Source organism: Macaca mulatta, chromosome 8, assembly GCF_049350105.2.
Source record: "Macaca mulatta isolate MMU2019108-1 chromosome 8, T2T-MMU8v2.0, whole genome shotgun sequence".
Classification (NCBI taxonomy): Eukaryota; Metazoa; Chordata; class Mammalia; order Primates; family Cercopithecidae; genus Macaca; species Macaca mulatta.
Genome location: NC_133413.1, coordinates 38694752 through 38710126, shown reverse-complemented (window position 1 = coordinate 38710126; position 15375 = coordinate 38694752). Strand labels below are relative to the sequence as shown.

The following is a 15375-nucleotide window of genomic DNA, read 5'->3' as shown; positions in this document are numbered from 1 at the left end:
GGAATCCAGGGAGTAGAAATCCAGGGAGCACGTTTGCAAAATAAAATTCTGAACAGAACACAAAAATATAAAGTCACTCAGGCTGCTGAACTGATAACAGGGTCTTCAAGTGAAGAAGGATGAGAGGGGCCCTTGTCACCTAAGGAGAGCCCTAGAGTTTAGCTGAGATCTCTCTGGTTTTCAGGCAGGACCACCTGTCACACAGGAGCAGCCTTTCCTCCTCCAGCTTCTCCATAATTCATAAACACATAGAAATGAAATCCACCTGGCCTCTAATATTTGATGCTTCTAGTTTGACTGTCAAGGCATGGAGATTTTGAGTGGGTAACAGATCAAACTGCTCAAAACTTTACAAGTATTGCTGCTCAAAGGCAGTTTGGATTGTGTTCTTGTTGTCTGGAAATACTTAGGTGGCTATATTTCTGCAAGCAATAGTTCACTGCTGGCTGCTACTGGGTAACATATGCTTCAAGGAATTGTTTTATACTCTAACGCCTGAAGAATTATTTCTTTTTCTTTACCTAGCCAGGAGAGACGTGCGTTGTTAAAGCAAATATATGGAACCAATGCCTCTGAATTGTTTTGACTTTTTTTTTTTTTTTTTTGGTGGAGGGACCTAGAATTAAAACCTAAATAAACTTATACACCATAGCTTTACAAAACAAAGACTAAACCAGCTATTTAAAATGATTGCAAAGTTTTCAGCTAGTTTAAGATGCAATATAATGGGAGAATGTGAACAAATAATATTTTGGCAGCTGAGAGATTTCATGATCTTTGCACTGAAATTCTGATAAGAAATGCATTGAGTTTAAGGTCCAGTTAATACATTCATTTTCTAATCCAAACTAGTAAGTAAGCAGTACTTCGGTCAGGGCTATTTACCTGGTCTTGATGGCTCGTAGAATTTGCAAGATTCGAGGGAGTTCTAGCAGCCGCAATGCTCTTAGGAACCTTAAACCTACAAACCAGTGGAAAGAAGAAAGCTGCCAAAATCAGAGGGTCACCCCAGAGGGAGCCTACGTTATAACATCATTGGAATTGCTTACATTCTTTTTCTTCTCGACATGTTCCAAATCTGTTCTGTTATAGGTGTAACAGCTTAAGCTGTAGTTCAAATACTAGCCCTGACACTGTTGTAACCTAAGGCAATCCCCTCACCGTCTCTAGTTCCTTATCTGTAAGATGGGAATGTAAAATGTAAAATGTTACTATTATAATAGTACCAACCTCACAGAGTTGTAGCATCCCTATCAAGCATGTAGAAGCATGCCTGACATATTATGGGGACTATTCATTTTACTCTATTTAACCCTTCTTTAGAACAGACAGCAAATTTTCCCTTAACCACTTAAACTCCTGACATTACAGTCTGTATGATATGCTTCACAATGTTTGTATAATATTTTACTTTAGGTGGTATGATAATGTTAGCAAGGAATGGAATTCATATTTATTTTATGAAACTGATAAAAGCTACATAATGTCCATGCACTGTCAACACATTCACCTTAAAGACAAAACAATTAATTAAATAATTCTCTAAAATGCCATAGTACATATGGAGGTGATGATTAGCTTTTAAAGACAAAGGGAGGTTTTACACCTCCCCCAGGTCCTGTGGGATCCCAGCATAAAGGTGTCATGAGGGGAATGAGATGTTGGTACCTTGCCTCTCACATGACAAATGCAGTCAATTCCATCAACACCTATTGAACACCTACTGTGTGCCTGCTGCATTGCAAAGTGTTAAAGTTAAAAGGTTTCTGCAAGTGTATTGCAAAACCATACTATTAAGGTGAGGGGTTTTTAAAATGACAGTCAGGCATTAAGCAAAAATGAAAAATAGATACTTATAAATGAATGTTGAGTTTTTATTTTTTCATAGATATTGCTACCAGTTCCCACAGCACACTTACCTAGCCAATTGCTCTTCAAATAGTAAGAAATAAAGGTTGGTGGGATGGTAAAGATGTCTACGATAGAATTCATCTCCAGCCAGAACTTGATCTTGTCATCAGCTGCCATAAACTATGAAACGGAAACAGAATAACACAAATTCTGTTACCCTCAAGAATTTTAAAGGAACACAAGAGACAGCATTATTCAGCTACATTTTACTTATCAGCTGAAGCCTTGATCTCCTTCTGTTTTACATATACACGGACACGTATATTTATATGCTATGTGGATGCTTTGGGAGGCCAAGGCAGGCAGATAGCTTGAGGTCAGGAGTTTGAGACCAGCCTGACCAACATGGTGAAACCCTGTCTCTACCAAAAATACAAAGATTAGGACATGGACATGGTTGCAGGCACCTGTAATCCCATCTACCCAGGAGGCTGAAGCAGGAGAACCATTAGAACCTGGGAGGTATAGGTTGCAGTGAGCGAAGAATGCATCATTGTACTCCAGCCTAGGTGACAAAGCAAGATCCTGTCTTTAAAAAAAAAAAAAAAAGATATGTTTTTATATATAGCATGCCTATATATACATACATATATGTGTATATTTTATATACACACATTAGTCTCCCACAAACAAGGAATGAATAAAGAGATTGAAATCTAGATCTAGAAAAGGTCTTAATAAATACCTCTAGAGAGAGAGAAATATTTAACAAATGAGTGTAACAAAATGAAATAAAGATACAAAGTTATTTTCCACAGTTGTATTGCAGGCATGCCACCAGTGGAGCCAAGGACATCTCCAGAGACTTGCTACTCAAGTTCTGCTCGTTTGACTTTATTAGTAAAGATGGGAAGCCAGTAAGGAGGCCATGGGAACACGATGATGGCATTTAACAAAAGAATCACTTTCATGCTGTATTGGAACTTTTAACCTGGTTTAGGGTTTCACGTGCAAGAGAAAGAGTTTTTAGGGATCAGTATATATTTAGCAAGTTAGGGCACAGATGATCTATCTTTAGAGTTTGAAAACTCAGGCAGATTGTAGGACTAACTGAGACACAGTTAGTTCTCTGTATGCTGTGCCTGCGGTGTTTGGATATTCACTCCCACTTTCAGTAGGTACTTACTCTCAATCCAAAATAGAAACTGAAGAAAGCATTGAAAACCAAATCAACAGGAATGGTTTTATCTTCGTATGATGAACAGCTTCCAACAGGGCTGGGAAAGAAAGAAGGACAGTTTGTGAAGATGAACATTTTAAAAGTGATGTCTATATAAGATCAACTAAAGGGAAAGAATAGGAAAATTTTTCTTTATTCACCGTGAATCCAGATACTTAAGTTCAGATCTCAAGGAAATTAACTTTTCTTTTGGGAGTAGAGGAATGCATGAACAAAACCAGTGGACTGCCCATGGCACTGGAAATAACAAAAAAATTACCCACAATTTCTTTCGTAGGATGTATTGGTTCTATTTCCATTTTAACAATGGGGATTCAGAGCCAGAGAGATGAGGGAGCTCTTCCTGGTTTGCAAGATCATCTATCTAGTCAGTATATTTCGACTTTATTCTCTTCTGATACAGAGATACTCTAGGTCAAATGGATTGATTTGAACCAATTTCAAAGAAAATCTCCTAAAAGATATCTTAGGAATGTACAATGCAAAGACAACCAGTTTTCCTAGGTTCTCTAAAGTTGTCTGGCTTTCTGTGGCCCTGCAATCCCAAGTCCATTTTAGCTAGAAATCCAATATAATTCCCAGGTGATTGACATGGAATTCAGAGTAGAGTGGGCTTTGTCCAAAATAGCTGCCCTAACCCTGAGCAATAAGAAGGGGATGCTTTCAGAGACAGCAGGCAACAATTCGCTTCTTTGTCGCAGGTGAGGGCTGGCATTTTCCTTTCTTAATACCATCCGAAGTTGCCTGAAACCTATGAGAAACCCTGAAACTACAACAGAGTTTCTGCTCCAACACCCACGGAAACCAAAAGCTTCTGCTCCAACACCCAAGGAAACCAAAGACATACAAAATCTTTATGAGTGGCCTAAGTGAGGGAAAGAAAGCTGAAGGCTGGTGTCCCAGAGACTCCAGAATAAATCTGGGGTGGGGGTTGCAGACCACCCTGACCCCTAGCAGTGGAAGGTGGCAGGATACAAGGAAACTCTTGTATATTTTGCAGAGCTGGGCTTAGTGCTTACTGGGAGAGGCCAAACACATCATTCTTTATGAGCTTGTGTGTGTGCGTGCATGTGTGTGTGAAAGTATATTAAGCATTATTCCTGAGGAGAAAATTCCAAATTAGCCGAGCAATGTACTGATATAGCAGACAAGCATGGCTGGACATTGTACTCACTCAGCAGAATTGATGAAATAGATAATAAGAGACCCAATGCTTAGTACAAAGACAAGGATCACCTGAAAATGAAAAACAGGAACAAATGTCTAAATCCACTTTATTTGCATTAAACAACATCGACAAAAGCTTGTTTTCTCTTTTTACCGTGCCTGTGCATGTACAGCCATTTATTCACATATTCACTTATGTTAGTATTCATTCATTCATTCATTCATTTATCGATTCAAGAAAAGTTTTTTTTTTTGAGACGGAGTCTGGCTCTATTGCCCAGTCTGGAGTGCAGTGATGCAATCTCAGCTCACTGCAACCTCCGCCTCCTGGACTCACGCCATTCTCCTGCCTCAGCCTCCTGAGCAGCTGGGACTACAGGCGCCCACCACCACGCCTGGCTAGTTTTTTTGTATTTTTAGTAGAGACAGGGTTTCACCGTGTTTGCCAGGATAGTCTCGATCTCCTGACCTAGTGATCCGCCTGCCTCTGCCTCCCAAAGTGTTGGGATTACAGGCTTGAGCCACCACGCCTGGCTGATTCAAGAAAACATGATTGGACCTTTCCTGACTATTAAAAAAATGAATATGCACCCATTTTACTTACTTAATTTTCACTTGCATACATTTCAGAATACACAGTTTGTTCTCCTTGCACTTCTAGAGGCTTTTAATCTTTGATCTCAAGAGGCCCTATCTTGTGATCACTTATTCACTCATCAAACATCTATTAAGTGCTTAATAGGCATTATGCAACTTATCACACGCTAGAAAAGAAGGGGTTATGGGAAATAGACCCTGGATTTGAATTGTTGGTTATACTATAGAAAAAATTACAGACATGTATTCCCTAAAGTATAGCCAGAATTTTCCCAGTAGCGAAAATGCTGCAAGTGAGAAGAAGGTGGTTTTTTCCTATGCCAGTGCCTCGGTAAAACAGGGATAACTCGGGGAATGCAATTAGAAACTGTCCATTCAAAGCCCTGAGGGTGTTTGGATAAAACCTTTGGCGGCCTTAATGCATTTCAGGTTAATTTTAGGTAATTTAACATTCCTCCAGTTATTTCTTGTTTCCAAACGATCCAGCTCTTGAACATGTTCAGTCCAGTGTAATTCTAATAATGAAACTCTGGATTTTTATTTAGGATTAAATCTTCTCTTAATTTTAGCTCAGATATTCCTTGGGTGGGCTATGTATATTGTGAAAGGACTCGGTTTCATCTCTATTAACCATTTCTAGGTTGTTATTCCTGGATTCTGCTGACTAGGCCAGCACTGACCTCTCCAGAATTGTAGCTCCATCTGGGGAGGGATCAGAAAAGGGAGATGAGAGAAAGAACTTGCTTCTCTGACTGGTGTTAGATCATGGTGCTCACACCCTGGGGCTCTCTGGCCATGAAAGGTCTTTAATGTTTACTTTCATGGTGGTCCCATTGTTCTTTGGAGATTCCAACTGAATTCATGTTCAAATTCCACAAAGATTTCTCTCGCTCCTCTTGTGACCCAAGTACTCTTCTGTTCATCAGTGAGCAACATACACAAAGATCCCTGCCCCCTCATGGACATCACAGCCTGGATGACAAATGAAGATAATTAATATGCAAATCATCTGATATGTTAGAAGTGAAATTCTTTGAAAATAAAACAAAGCAAAATAAAGGGGGAAAATGCAAGGGGAAGAAGGGGAAGAGGGAAGACAATCTTTTTGATTTGTGGTTCCCTTATTTCTGTGACGCCTGTTCTCTCACAGCCACTCTTCTCTCGCTACTTCCTACCCTCCTATTTTCCGCAGGAACCCTTATCCTCCCAGATCCCCCGTTCAGCTGGTTATAGAAGTCTCTCCCCTGTGATTCATGTTTGGCCCATGGAAACTCTTAAGTTTTCTTTGCTCCAACAAACACTGGAAGGGACAGATTATGTCCTGGGTGGCAACTCGTCTGACACAAAGCAGCTAGCCAACAGTGAGCCACAGAGGAGGCACAGACCTGTCCTCTGCGCTCCCAAAGTTCCAAGGAAGGCAAATTGAGATTTCTGAGTAGTCCCTCTTCAGCTTCCTGTCCTAAGTTTGAGATGAGAGGAAAGTACCCTCACATTTCTCCAACAGCAGAGTCCCTTCCAAAAATGCTCTTCTATTTCAAATTGACCCTAGTTTACAAGTGATTGGGTAAGAGGTTAGGAGCTTCAACTGGTTTTCTTTCAAGAGCTTTGTATGTGGTAGTGCTGGCGTCTCAGCTCTTATTGTAAGTTCCATTTTTGTTTTGTTTTTGGTTTTTTTGAGACGGAGTTTTTCTCTTTTGCCCAGGCTGGAGTGCAGTGGCGCAATCTCGGCTCATTGTAACTGCCGCCTTCCTATTTCAAGCAATTCCCCTGCCTCAGTCTCCTGAGTAGCTGTGATTACAGGCACCTGCCACCACACCTAGTTAATTTTTGTATTTGTAGTAGAGATGGGGTTTCACCATGTTGGCTAGGCTGGTCTTAAACTCCTGACCTCAAGTGATCTGCCTGCCTTGGCCTCCCAGGTGCTGGGATTACAGGCGTGAGCCATGGCGCTTGGCCCTGTGAGTTCCATTTAAAAAATCTAGGTTAAGTGTTGATGAAGATAGTACTAAGTTTGATGGTCTCATGCAGATATTCAGTTGCAACTGTGGTCTGAAGCTCAGAAGAGTTGTTGGGAGTGGAGATATATATGTGTTTGTGTGTATTTATACACACATATATACATTTAACCGCAGCATATTGATAATTATTAATAATTTTAATGAAATCCTTTTACTTTTATTTACATATGATTATGTACATTTTTTCTCTTATGAAATCCCATAGAAGGTTCAAGTAAAAATCATATATTGACAGATTTCTGGAAAGATGATGGCATACATGCCTTACTTTTACACCCCCCAACCCATGGAAATGAACAAAAACAGGTAAGTAAATTTAAAAAGAAAAAAAAATTGTCAAAACTAAGAATTGAATACCACAAACCCAAAGAACATTACCCAGAAATCATAGGAAACAAACAGCAAAATATATATTAAAACCAAAAGAAGGCACTGGGAGCTGACAGCTTTGTGGACACTAAGGAGAGGAAAGATCACCTGATGCCCATCAAGCAGACCCTCCAGAGACAAAACTCCTTACCCGAGGAATTACAACTAATTGGGCTTTCCTATTACCTAAAGCAGGCATCTGGTTCCATGTTTCTTTCTCCCAAATTTACAAGTAACCAGAATTTCTATACATCTCTGGATTGCATGCATGTCAAAACTCATTGCGCAACCCTTGTTGACATCAAGGCACCACGATGTCTACAAATGTAATCATTTATGCAGACCTATGGGCTAATATGGTTCAAATTTCCCTTAAGCTCCTGCTTTAAGGTCCAAAACACCCCTAAGGAAAAATCCATCTCAGCATACTCAGTCCTCCTTTGCTGAAGCACCCTGCTGCACACTCAGTCCTGTTTTGTCAAAGCACCTTGGTGCCCACTCAGTCCTGTTGCTACACACTCAGTCCTGCTTTGCTGAAGCACCCTGCTGCCCACTCAGTCCTGTTTTGCTGAAGAACATTGCTGAACTCTACTGCAGTTTTCTTTCCTTCCGATAACACTTTCCTTTTTCAAACCTGTTATACTGTTGTCAGTCATTCTTACCAACTCTCAAGATGAGTACTTTCCGATGCTAGGGCTCTGACTGACACTGTTCAGTGAGTCGGGTAGAAATGATAGATAATTCTGAGAAGGGCTGTAAATTTTTCACTGGGTTGGAGGAGCAAAATCTGGAAGAGCTGACTGTTCAGAGACGGGTAGAAAGCCCTCTACCTGAGCCATGGAGACCATGGATTGGAGATGGGGCCACCCAGCTGAAAGTGGCGGAGAGGAGACACCCTGAGGCTGAGCAGTCCCGGAGGAGGAACCTCTTGGCTAGTGGCAACAGTTCTTTTTCTAGGAAGCACATTAGAAAGAAATCAAAGAAAAATTAACTGAAAGAGTGGAGACCTCATCCAGACAGAGCCTTGTTTGTAGAGTTGCTGGCCTCAGCCTTATTTCCCACACTTATCTTTATGAGGAAACACATAGAAACCTGGGACTTTGATTTTCACAACTGGATTTAAAAACCCCTGTTTAGTTAGCGGATAGTTGTGGGGTCTTCAGATAAGAAACAAAATGCAATGCTTTTTAAAAAGGGCACCAGGAGTACTCTAAACCTTGGGAATAGTAACATACCACGGAGAAGTGCCTGTTTTATGAGAAGTATAGGAAAACAGGAGGGTCAGGCAAAGAAAGTACACGGAGTGACTTTCATGAAAGAGTTAACACAGAATCTGTTACGATTTAACATTTTAAAGTTACAATTAGAGTTTCTAGTGAGACTTGAGAGGATATTATACTGATGAAATAAATGCAGCCTACAATCAGAAGGAACAATAAGAGAATGAGAGAAGTCTTAGGGCAGGAGGGAATGTGACTGACAAAATTGATATCTCAGTGGAGGTACTGAATAGCAGAATGGCTACTGATGAAAGTGAACTAGAATAAAGGAATTCTCCAAAACCACCAAGCAAAAAAACGGAGATAAAAATTATAATTAAAAGGGCAGGGGCCTGGCACAGTGGCTCATGCTTGTAATCCCAGCACTTTGGGAGGCCAAGGTGGGAGGATCGCCTGAGGTCAGGGGTTCAAGACAGGCCTGACCAATATGGTGAAACCCCATCTCCACTAAAAATACAAAAAAAAAAAAAAAAATAGCCAAGTGTGGTGGCATGCGCCTGTAGTCCCAGCTACTCAGAAGGCTGAAACAGGAGAATTGCTTGAACCCGGGAGGCGGAGGTTGCAATGAGCCGAGATTGCACCACTGCACTACAGCCTGGGTGACAGAGTGATACGCCATAAAATAAATAAATAAATAAATAAAAATAAAAGGCAGGGAGGTTAAATACAAGAGAAACAACTATAATGGGCATTCTAGAAGGATAAGACAAACACTTCTACCCACCCCCCCCCAAGGAAAAAAAAAAAAAAGAATAGCTAAAGAAAAAAGCAAAAGGTGATTCCCTGAACTGAAAACTAACCTGAGTCTAGATTGAAAAGGCCCACCAAAACTTGTCAGGGAGGAAACATTGAAAGAAGACACACACACAGCCATATCATGGGGAAATTTCAGATTTTGAAGATAGTCTATACTTTTCTATATTGGAAAATATAAAAATACAGGTTATCTGCAAACTAAAGAGAGTAAGACTGACTTTGTAATTCTCCTTTCTAATCTGTATCAATCAGGATCCGAAAGGGAAAGCAGAAGTCATACCAGTCATTTTAAGAGAATTGAATTTTAAAAGTTTATTAAGTAGGATTGGAGGATCAGAAAGGCAAAAAGAGGAATATGGGCGTAACTCACTGTGAGCTTCTGCACCCCAGTGCCTGCGGGATCAACAAAAAAGAGATTGGAATTCTCAAAATTTAGTAGTTTCAAAGAGGTGCTCTTTGGAGTTGGGATTCAGACTATCGACGATAAGAGTCAAACTCTGTAAAATATTTGAAGTGATTTATTCTGAGCCAAATATGAGTGACCATGGCCCATGACACAGCCCTCAGGGGATCCTGAGAACCTGTGCCCAAGGTGGTCAGCGTGCAGCTTGGTTTTATACATTTTAGGGAGGCATGAGACAGCAATCAAATACATTTAAGAAATACATTGGTTTAGTACGGAAAGGCAGGACTCAAAGCAGTGGTGGGGAGCTTCCAGGATATAGGTAAATTTAAACATTTTCTGGTTGACAATTGGTTGAGTTTGTCTGGAGACCTGGGATTGATAGAAAGGAAATGTTCAGGTTAAGGTAAAAGACTGTGGAGACCAAGGTTCTTCTGAAGTCTTATGATAGCTGCCCTTAGAGACAATAGATGACAAATGTTTCCTATCCAGATCTTTAAAACTTGCTGGACTCTTAGTTAAGCTCTTTAGGACTGGGAGGGCCTGGAAGAAAAAGATCTAGCTATGTTAATAGAGATTCTTTACACATGCAAATATTCCCCCACAAAGGACAGCTTTGCAGGGCCATTCAAAATATGGCAAAGAAACATGTTTTGGGGTAAAAATATTTTGACTTTCTTCTTCTGGCATAATGTTATGCCAGTCAGATTGGAAAGTAACTCACAATATATAGGGTTAAATAAAACCTATCGATGAGAATTTACGGTTTGTAGGGCATGACTCCCTACATCCCTTAGATAGGAATTTGGGCAAGATAAAATAATCAGAATTTAGTCCTCAAGATCTAAGAGGAAGGATCCCAGCACAGATGGTAATTGTGCCTCTGCAGTGATGCTGTGAGCTGCTTGTGGCAATGTTGGAAGAAAAAAAAAGGAAACAAGAATCAAGTACGACAATTGGATTAAAAATCTGTTGAGTAGGTGGGACTGAAAGGAACAGACACAAAACATAGAAGCAACAAACAGCTCCCTTTTCTGACCTCGAGGCTTCCTGCCTCGTCTTATACTCTCTATTGGCAGAGTCTAGGAGCAAGCTTACAGAAGAGACACACTTGCTGAGTTCAGGCCCCGCCTCACAAAACAGAGGAGAGAGGCTATATTGGGAGCTGCTAGACAATAGCTTAGTACCTGGCATGTGGCCCTAAGTGCTAGAAAACACTGGAGCAGCTTTTACAGAGTTTTAGGAAAAACAGATTGCAAGCCAAGAATTCTAAACTCAACCACATTGTTGTTTACTTGTAAGAGCAAAAAAAAAAAAAAAAAAAACATTTTTGGACACTCAAAGATTCAGAAAGTATACTACCCACACTTCCCCATGGCAAATGAATATGGGCACTTCTTTAAAAAAAAAAAAAAAAAAAAAAAGAAGAAGAAAAATTCAGAAAGAAATGGTATGTTATGTAAGAAAAACTGGTACATAATAAAACTGATAAAATTAGGTTTTAGTGTAATTTTAGACTTTAAAGTAAACGTTAAGAAGGAATCATACTACATGTATAATGCTACCTGACCTCCCCTGCAATTATTCTCATACAAAAGGAGCATATAGATACAATAAACACACAAAGATACACAGAGAAATATAGTGCAGATAGTTTGTTCTGCATTTGATTTACATAATGTGTATAATAGTCTATTAAAATTAAATTAGCCACATTAGAGGATGCCAAAAAATAAATTAAAGTAATAAAAAAAATAAAGTAAAAATGTAAATATCAGCCAATGGTCAGTGCTTACTCTGCCTTGAGTGGTTTACATGTATTATGATAGAATTCTCCTCGCAACACTCTAATGGGTGTTATTATAACCTTCTTTATATTCATATTATGTGAATGAATTCCAATTTAGAAAAATTAACTCACTCAAGATTACATACTAGGAAGTGGAGGCGTGAGTGTTTGAACCGAAATCTCCTGAAATTCACAATCACCATGTAGTTCTGCCTCTCTGGTAAGATAGGAAATTCAGACCCTAGCAGAGCTCCTAGTGTGTATCCAATACCTGTTCTCTCTTTCTTTGCTAACAGATCTCCCATTTGTTTGTTTAAGCCACTAATATTTAGATATTCTATTATGCAGTACATTTAATCTCTAAATATTATAATATAAAGACCAATAAAATAGATCACCATAAAGGAAAATGATCACATTCTCCTGGCAAATTAAAAAATAAATGTATTTTTAAATCAACACAAGAACAAAAATCCAGCTATATGACACTTCCAAGAGACATACTTAAAAGGAAATAAGAAAGAAAGATTGAAAGAGACCTTGGCAAAGATATCCCAGTAGGAATAAAATGAAAACAGGAGGATCAATGTTACATGCTAATATTGCATTCTAAAATATTCCAGCAAAAGCAAAACAAAGCCAAAAATAATACAAAATTTGGCAAAAATGGATATTTCATATTGATAAAAGGCACTATCAACCAAGAAGATGCAATAGGTGACTTTGTATATCAGTGGATATCATATAAGAATATATCATTCAAAGTCTGCTGGAAATACATGACTGTCAATAAAACTAAAAAATTATAAATGAAGCTTTCTGACATGTCCCTTTCAATCATTCAGCAAATAATTAAGGATATGGAAAACACATATAACATAATTAGTATTGCTTATACATCAAACAGATAATATATAGTCTTTCAAAATTCCATTACATGGTAATAAAAATTGATCATGTACTAGGCAACAAAGAATTTCTCCATAAATTCTGTGAAGTAGAAATCATAAAAGCTTTGACATTCTTGGACCATAAATTTCTACCAAAGTAGAAAAGATAGCCACTCTATCCCCAATCGAAAACCCCTCCATCCAAGGAAAGTGAAAGCACACAACATTTCTCTAAATAGATCATGAATCAAACAAGAAATCAAAATTAAAATTTAAACAACTTAAAAGATGAATTATGCATCAATAAAAATAAAAGCATTACTTGCCAGAGTCTCTGAGATATAGCCAAAGAAGTACTCCGAGGAAAAATTCTGATACAATTAATTTCAACTCAAGAAACTGGAAAATGTGGCCAGCCCAGATGGCTGTTTCCACGGTGAAGGCTGTGCAAGATAGTGGGACCTAACCTGGGCTTGTGGTGCTGTCCTGCGCCTCTGGGCTAAGTTGAGGGAGATGATGAATCTCTGGTCCTGAATACGGGAATACCCAGACTGACAACGAATATTACCCAAGCCCACGGCCAAGCTCATCCAGAGGGCAAAGGATGAGCTGGATCTCAGAAAGACACTTATCAAAGCTGCCCCAGTCAAGAACACAAGCTGTGTTGGAAGATCCAGTGGTCCAGTGAATTCATCAACACGATGATGAATTCATCATCATGGAAGGAGGAAGTCAAGTACAGCCAGAGCCTTTAGGACACAGACTCAGGGAACTATGGACAGAATAAGTTTGGAAAGTATCACGCTGCTTCTGCAAAGGAAGGGGTAAGTGTCCAGCCCAACCCCCACACCACCTTCCACCAACCACTGAGGAATTTTCCTGAAGTGCCAGCCTGGGATGGATCAGGTACATACCCTCCAGGGGCCATTTCTACCAAGCCCCTGTGCCCCTCATTGATCAGCCACTTCCTGGCTTTGAAGTGGATGATTACTGACAGCATGGACAAGGCATGAATGTGGATGCCAGATGTGAGGGGGGTTACTGCTAGAGCTGCTGGGTATCTGCAATCAGGGTCAGTGATTAAGAGTAAGTGCCAAGTACATGAGACGTCCAAGACTAGTCACTGCTGGTAACAGAGGCAGGTAGAGGCTCCAGGGGGAAGGAGCCCAGGCCCCTCTGCCAAAGCCAACAGTGTGAGCCACTGCCACTGAAAACCTGTGCTGAGGATGTTATTTTTAAATGGCAAGCTTCACAAGAACCATTGAGCAATGTGTTTATTACCCATTAATCCTTTTTGCCCTGTGGGCTAGAATTAGCTCTCCCTGCCCCACCTCCTTGCAAAGAGGAAATGTGGATTTGGGGATTCCTCTCAAGAAACTTAGGGCCCAACCAGACTTCCCTTTCCTCAGCTTGGGATGGACTTTTGTTTTTTATGGTTTTGTTTTTGTTGAGACAGGGTTTTGCTCTGTTGCCCAGGCTGGAGTGGGTGGTGCAGTCTCAGCTCACTGTAGCCTCAGCCTCCTGGGCTCAGGTAATCCTCCTACCTCAGCCTCTCAATTAAATAGCTGGGACCACAGGTGTGCGTCACCATGCCTGGGTAATTATATTTTTATTTTTTGTACAAATGAGGTCTCACTATGTTGCCAGGCTGGTCTCAGGCTCCTTGGCTCAAGTGATTCTACTGCCTCAGCCTCCCAAAGTCCTGGGATTATAGGAATGAACCATCATGCCTGGACAGGATGGACTTTTGGATGGTAAGAGGAAGCAGTTTGGGTATCAGAAAAAGTTTATGAGAAAATGCTCATCCTGAACTGGTGGTGTAGCATGTGATACATTCATATAACTGACTAGAGGGGGAGAAAAGGAAAATTAAGGTAAATTGGAAAAAACCATATTAAAATTAAGAAGGCTAAGGAAGATATTAATTACACATATATGTGTGTGTATAAATTGTACACACACACTGAAGTATATATATATACACATGCATCTATGTAGAATTAATGAATAAAGCTACTTTTCTTCATGAGACTAATGAAACATATACATCTCCAAAAAGGCTAAATGAGACCAAAAGGAAGGAACATGACCCATGAGGAAAGGGGAAGAAGGGTGCAAATTAGAGAAAAAGAGGCATACCAAACAAAAGCAAAAAAAAAAGGTTCTTTCTAATCAAAGCTGTAATTTAATCTGTGGGGCCATCAAGGAGACAAAATTGTCTTCTCTCTGTTGGCTCCTCTTCTTTGGAAAATGACCTGTAACTTGCTTTCATTTAAAACCAAGGTGACTATATTATTTATTGTCCAAATATATGGACTCTTTTTTTTTTTTTTTTTTTTTTTTTTTTTTTTTTTTTTTTTAAAGAGACAGAGTCTCGCTCTGTCACCCAGGCTGGAGTACAGTGGCACAATCTCAACTCACTGCAACCTCTGCCTCCCAAGTTGAAGTGATACTTCTGACTCAGTCTCCTGAGTAGCTGGGATTACAGGCGAGCGCTACCACGCCTGGCTAATTTTTGCATATTTAGTAGAGACGGGGTTTCACCATGTTGGTCTCAAACTCCTGACCTCATGATCCGCCTGCCTTGGCCTCCCAGAGTGCTGGGATTACAGGCATGAACCACTGCACCTGGCCATACATAGATTTTTAAGAATAAAAGAGGCTCTATTAACAATTATACTAGGACAACTAGCAGAAATCTGTGTTTATGATCATCCTAGTTACAACATAAAATGTCATGTTGATTAGTAATTACTGCTTAATGCCTCTAACAAATATTATTTCCAGTAATAAACAAATGGAAAAATGGGACAGCAGGTTTGAAATCTCAAGATAGGTGCAAGAAACTCAAAGGGAATCTAAATTTCCTGACATCTGCCTCAAAATATTATTTTGTATATTTTTTTCTGTATTGAATTGTCATGATAATTTTTATTAAACAACATAAGCTGATCATTGCAAAACATAAAAAGTAAAATTTTATAAAACATTCACCCATGAGATGGACTTTTCAAA

At 39.6% G+C, this 15375-nt stretch overlaps 1 protein-coding gene across 1 annotated transcript in view; it reads right to left on the bottom strand.

The window, feature by feature from the left end:
* The window catches only part of KCNU1 (potassium calcium-activated channel subfamily U member 1), a 162599-nt gene that overhangs the window by 136644 nt on the left and 10580 nt on the right, over positions 1–15375 (bottom strand). Inside the window, exons 3-6 of the mRNA XM_077942816.1 lie at positions 4266–4327; positions 3038–3128; positions 1920–2031; positions 886–961 (exon numbers count right to left, since the gene is read on the bottom strand). Coding sequence (XP_077798942.1) covers positions 886–961; positions 1920–2031; positions 3038–3128; positions 4266–4327 — 341 coding nt within the window. The remainder of the gene's footprint in view (positions 1–885; positions 962–1919; positions 2032–3037; positions 3129–4265; positions 4328–15375) is intronic.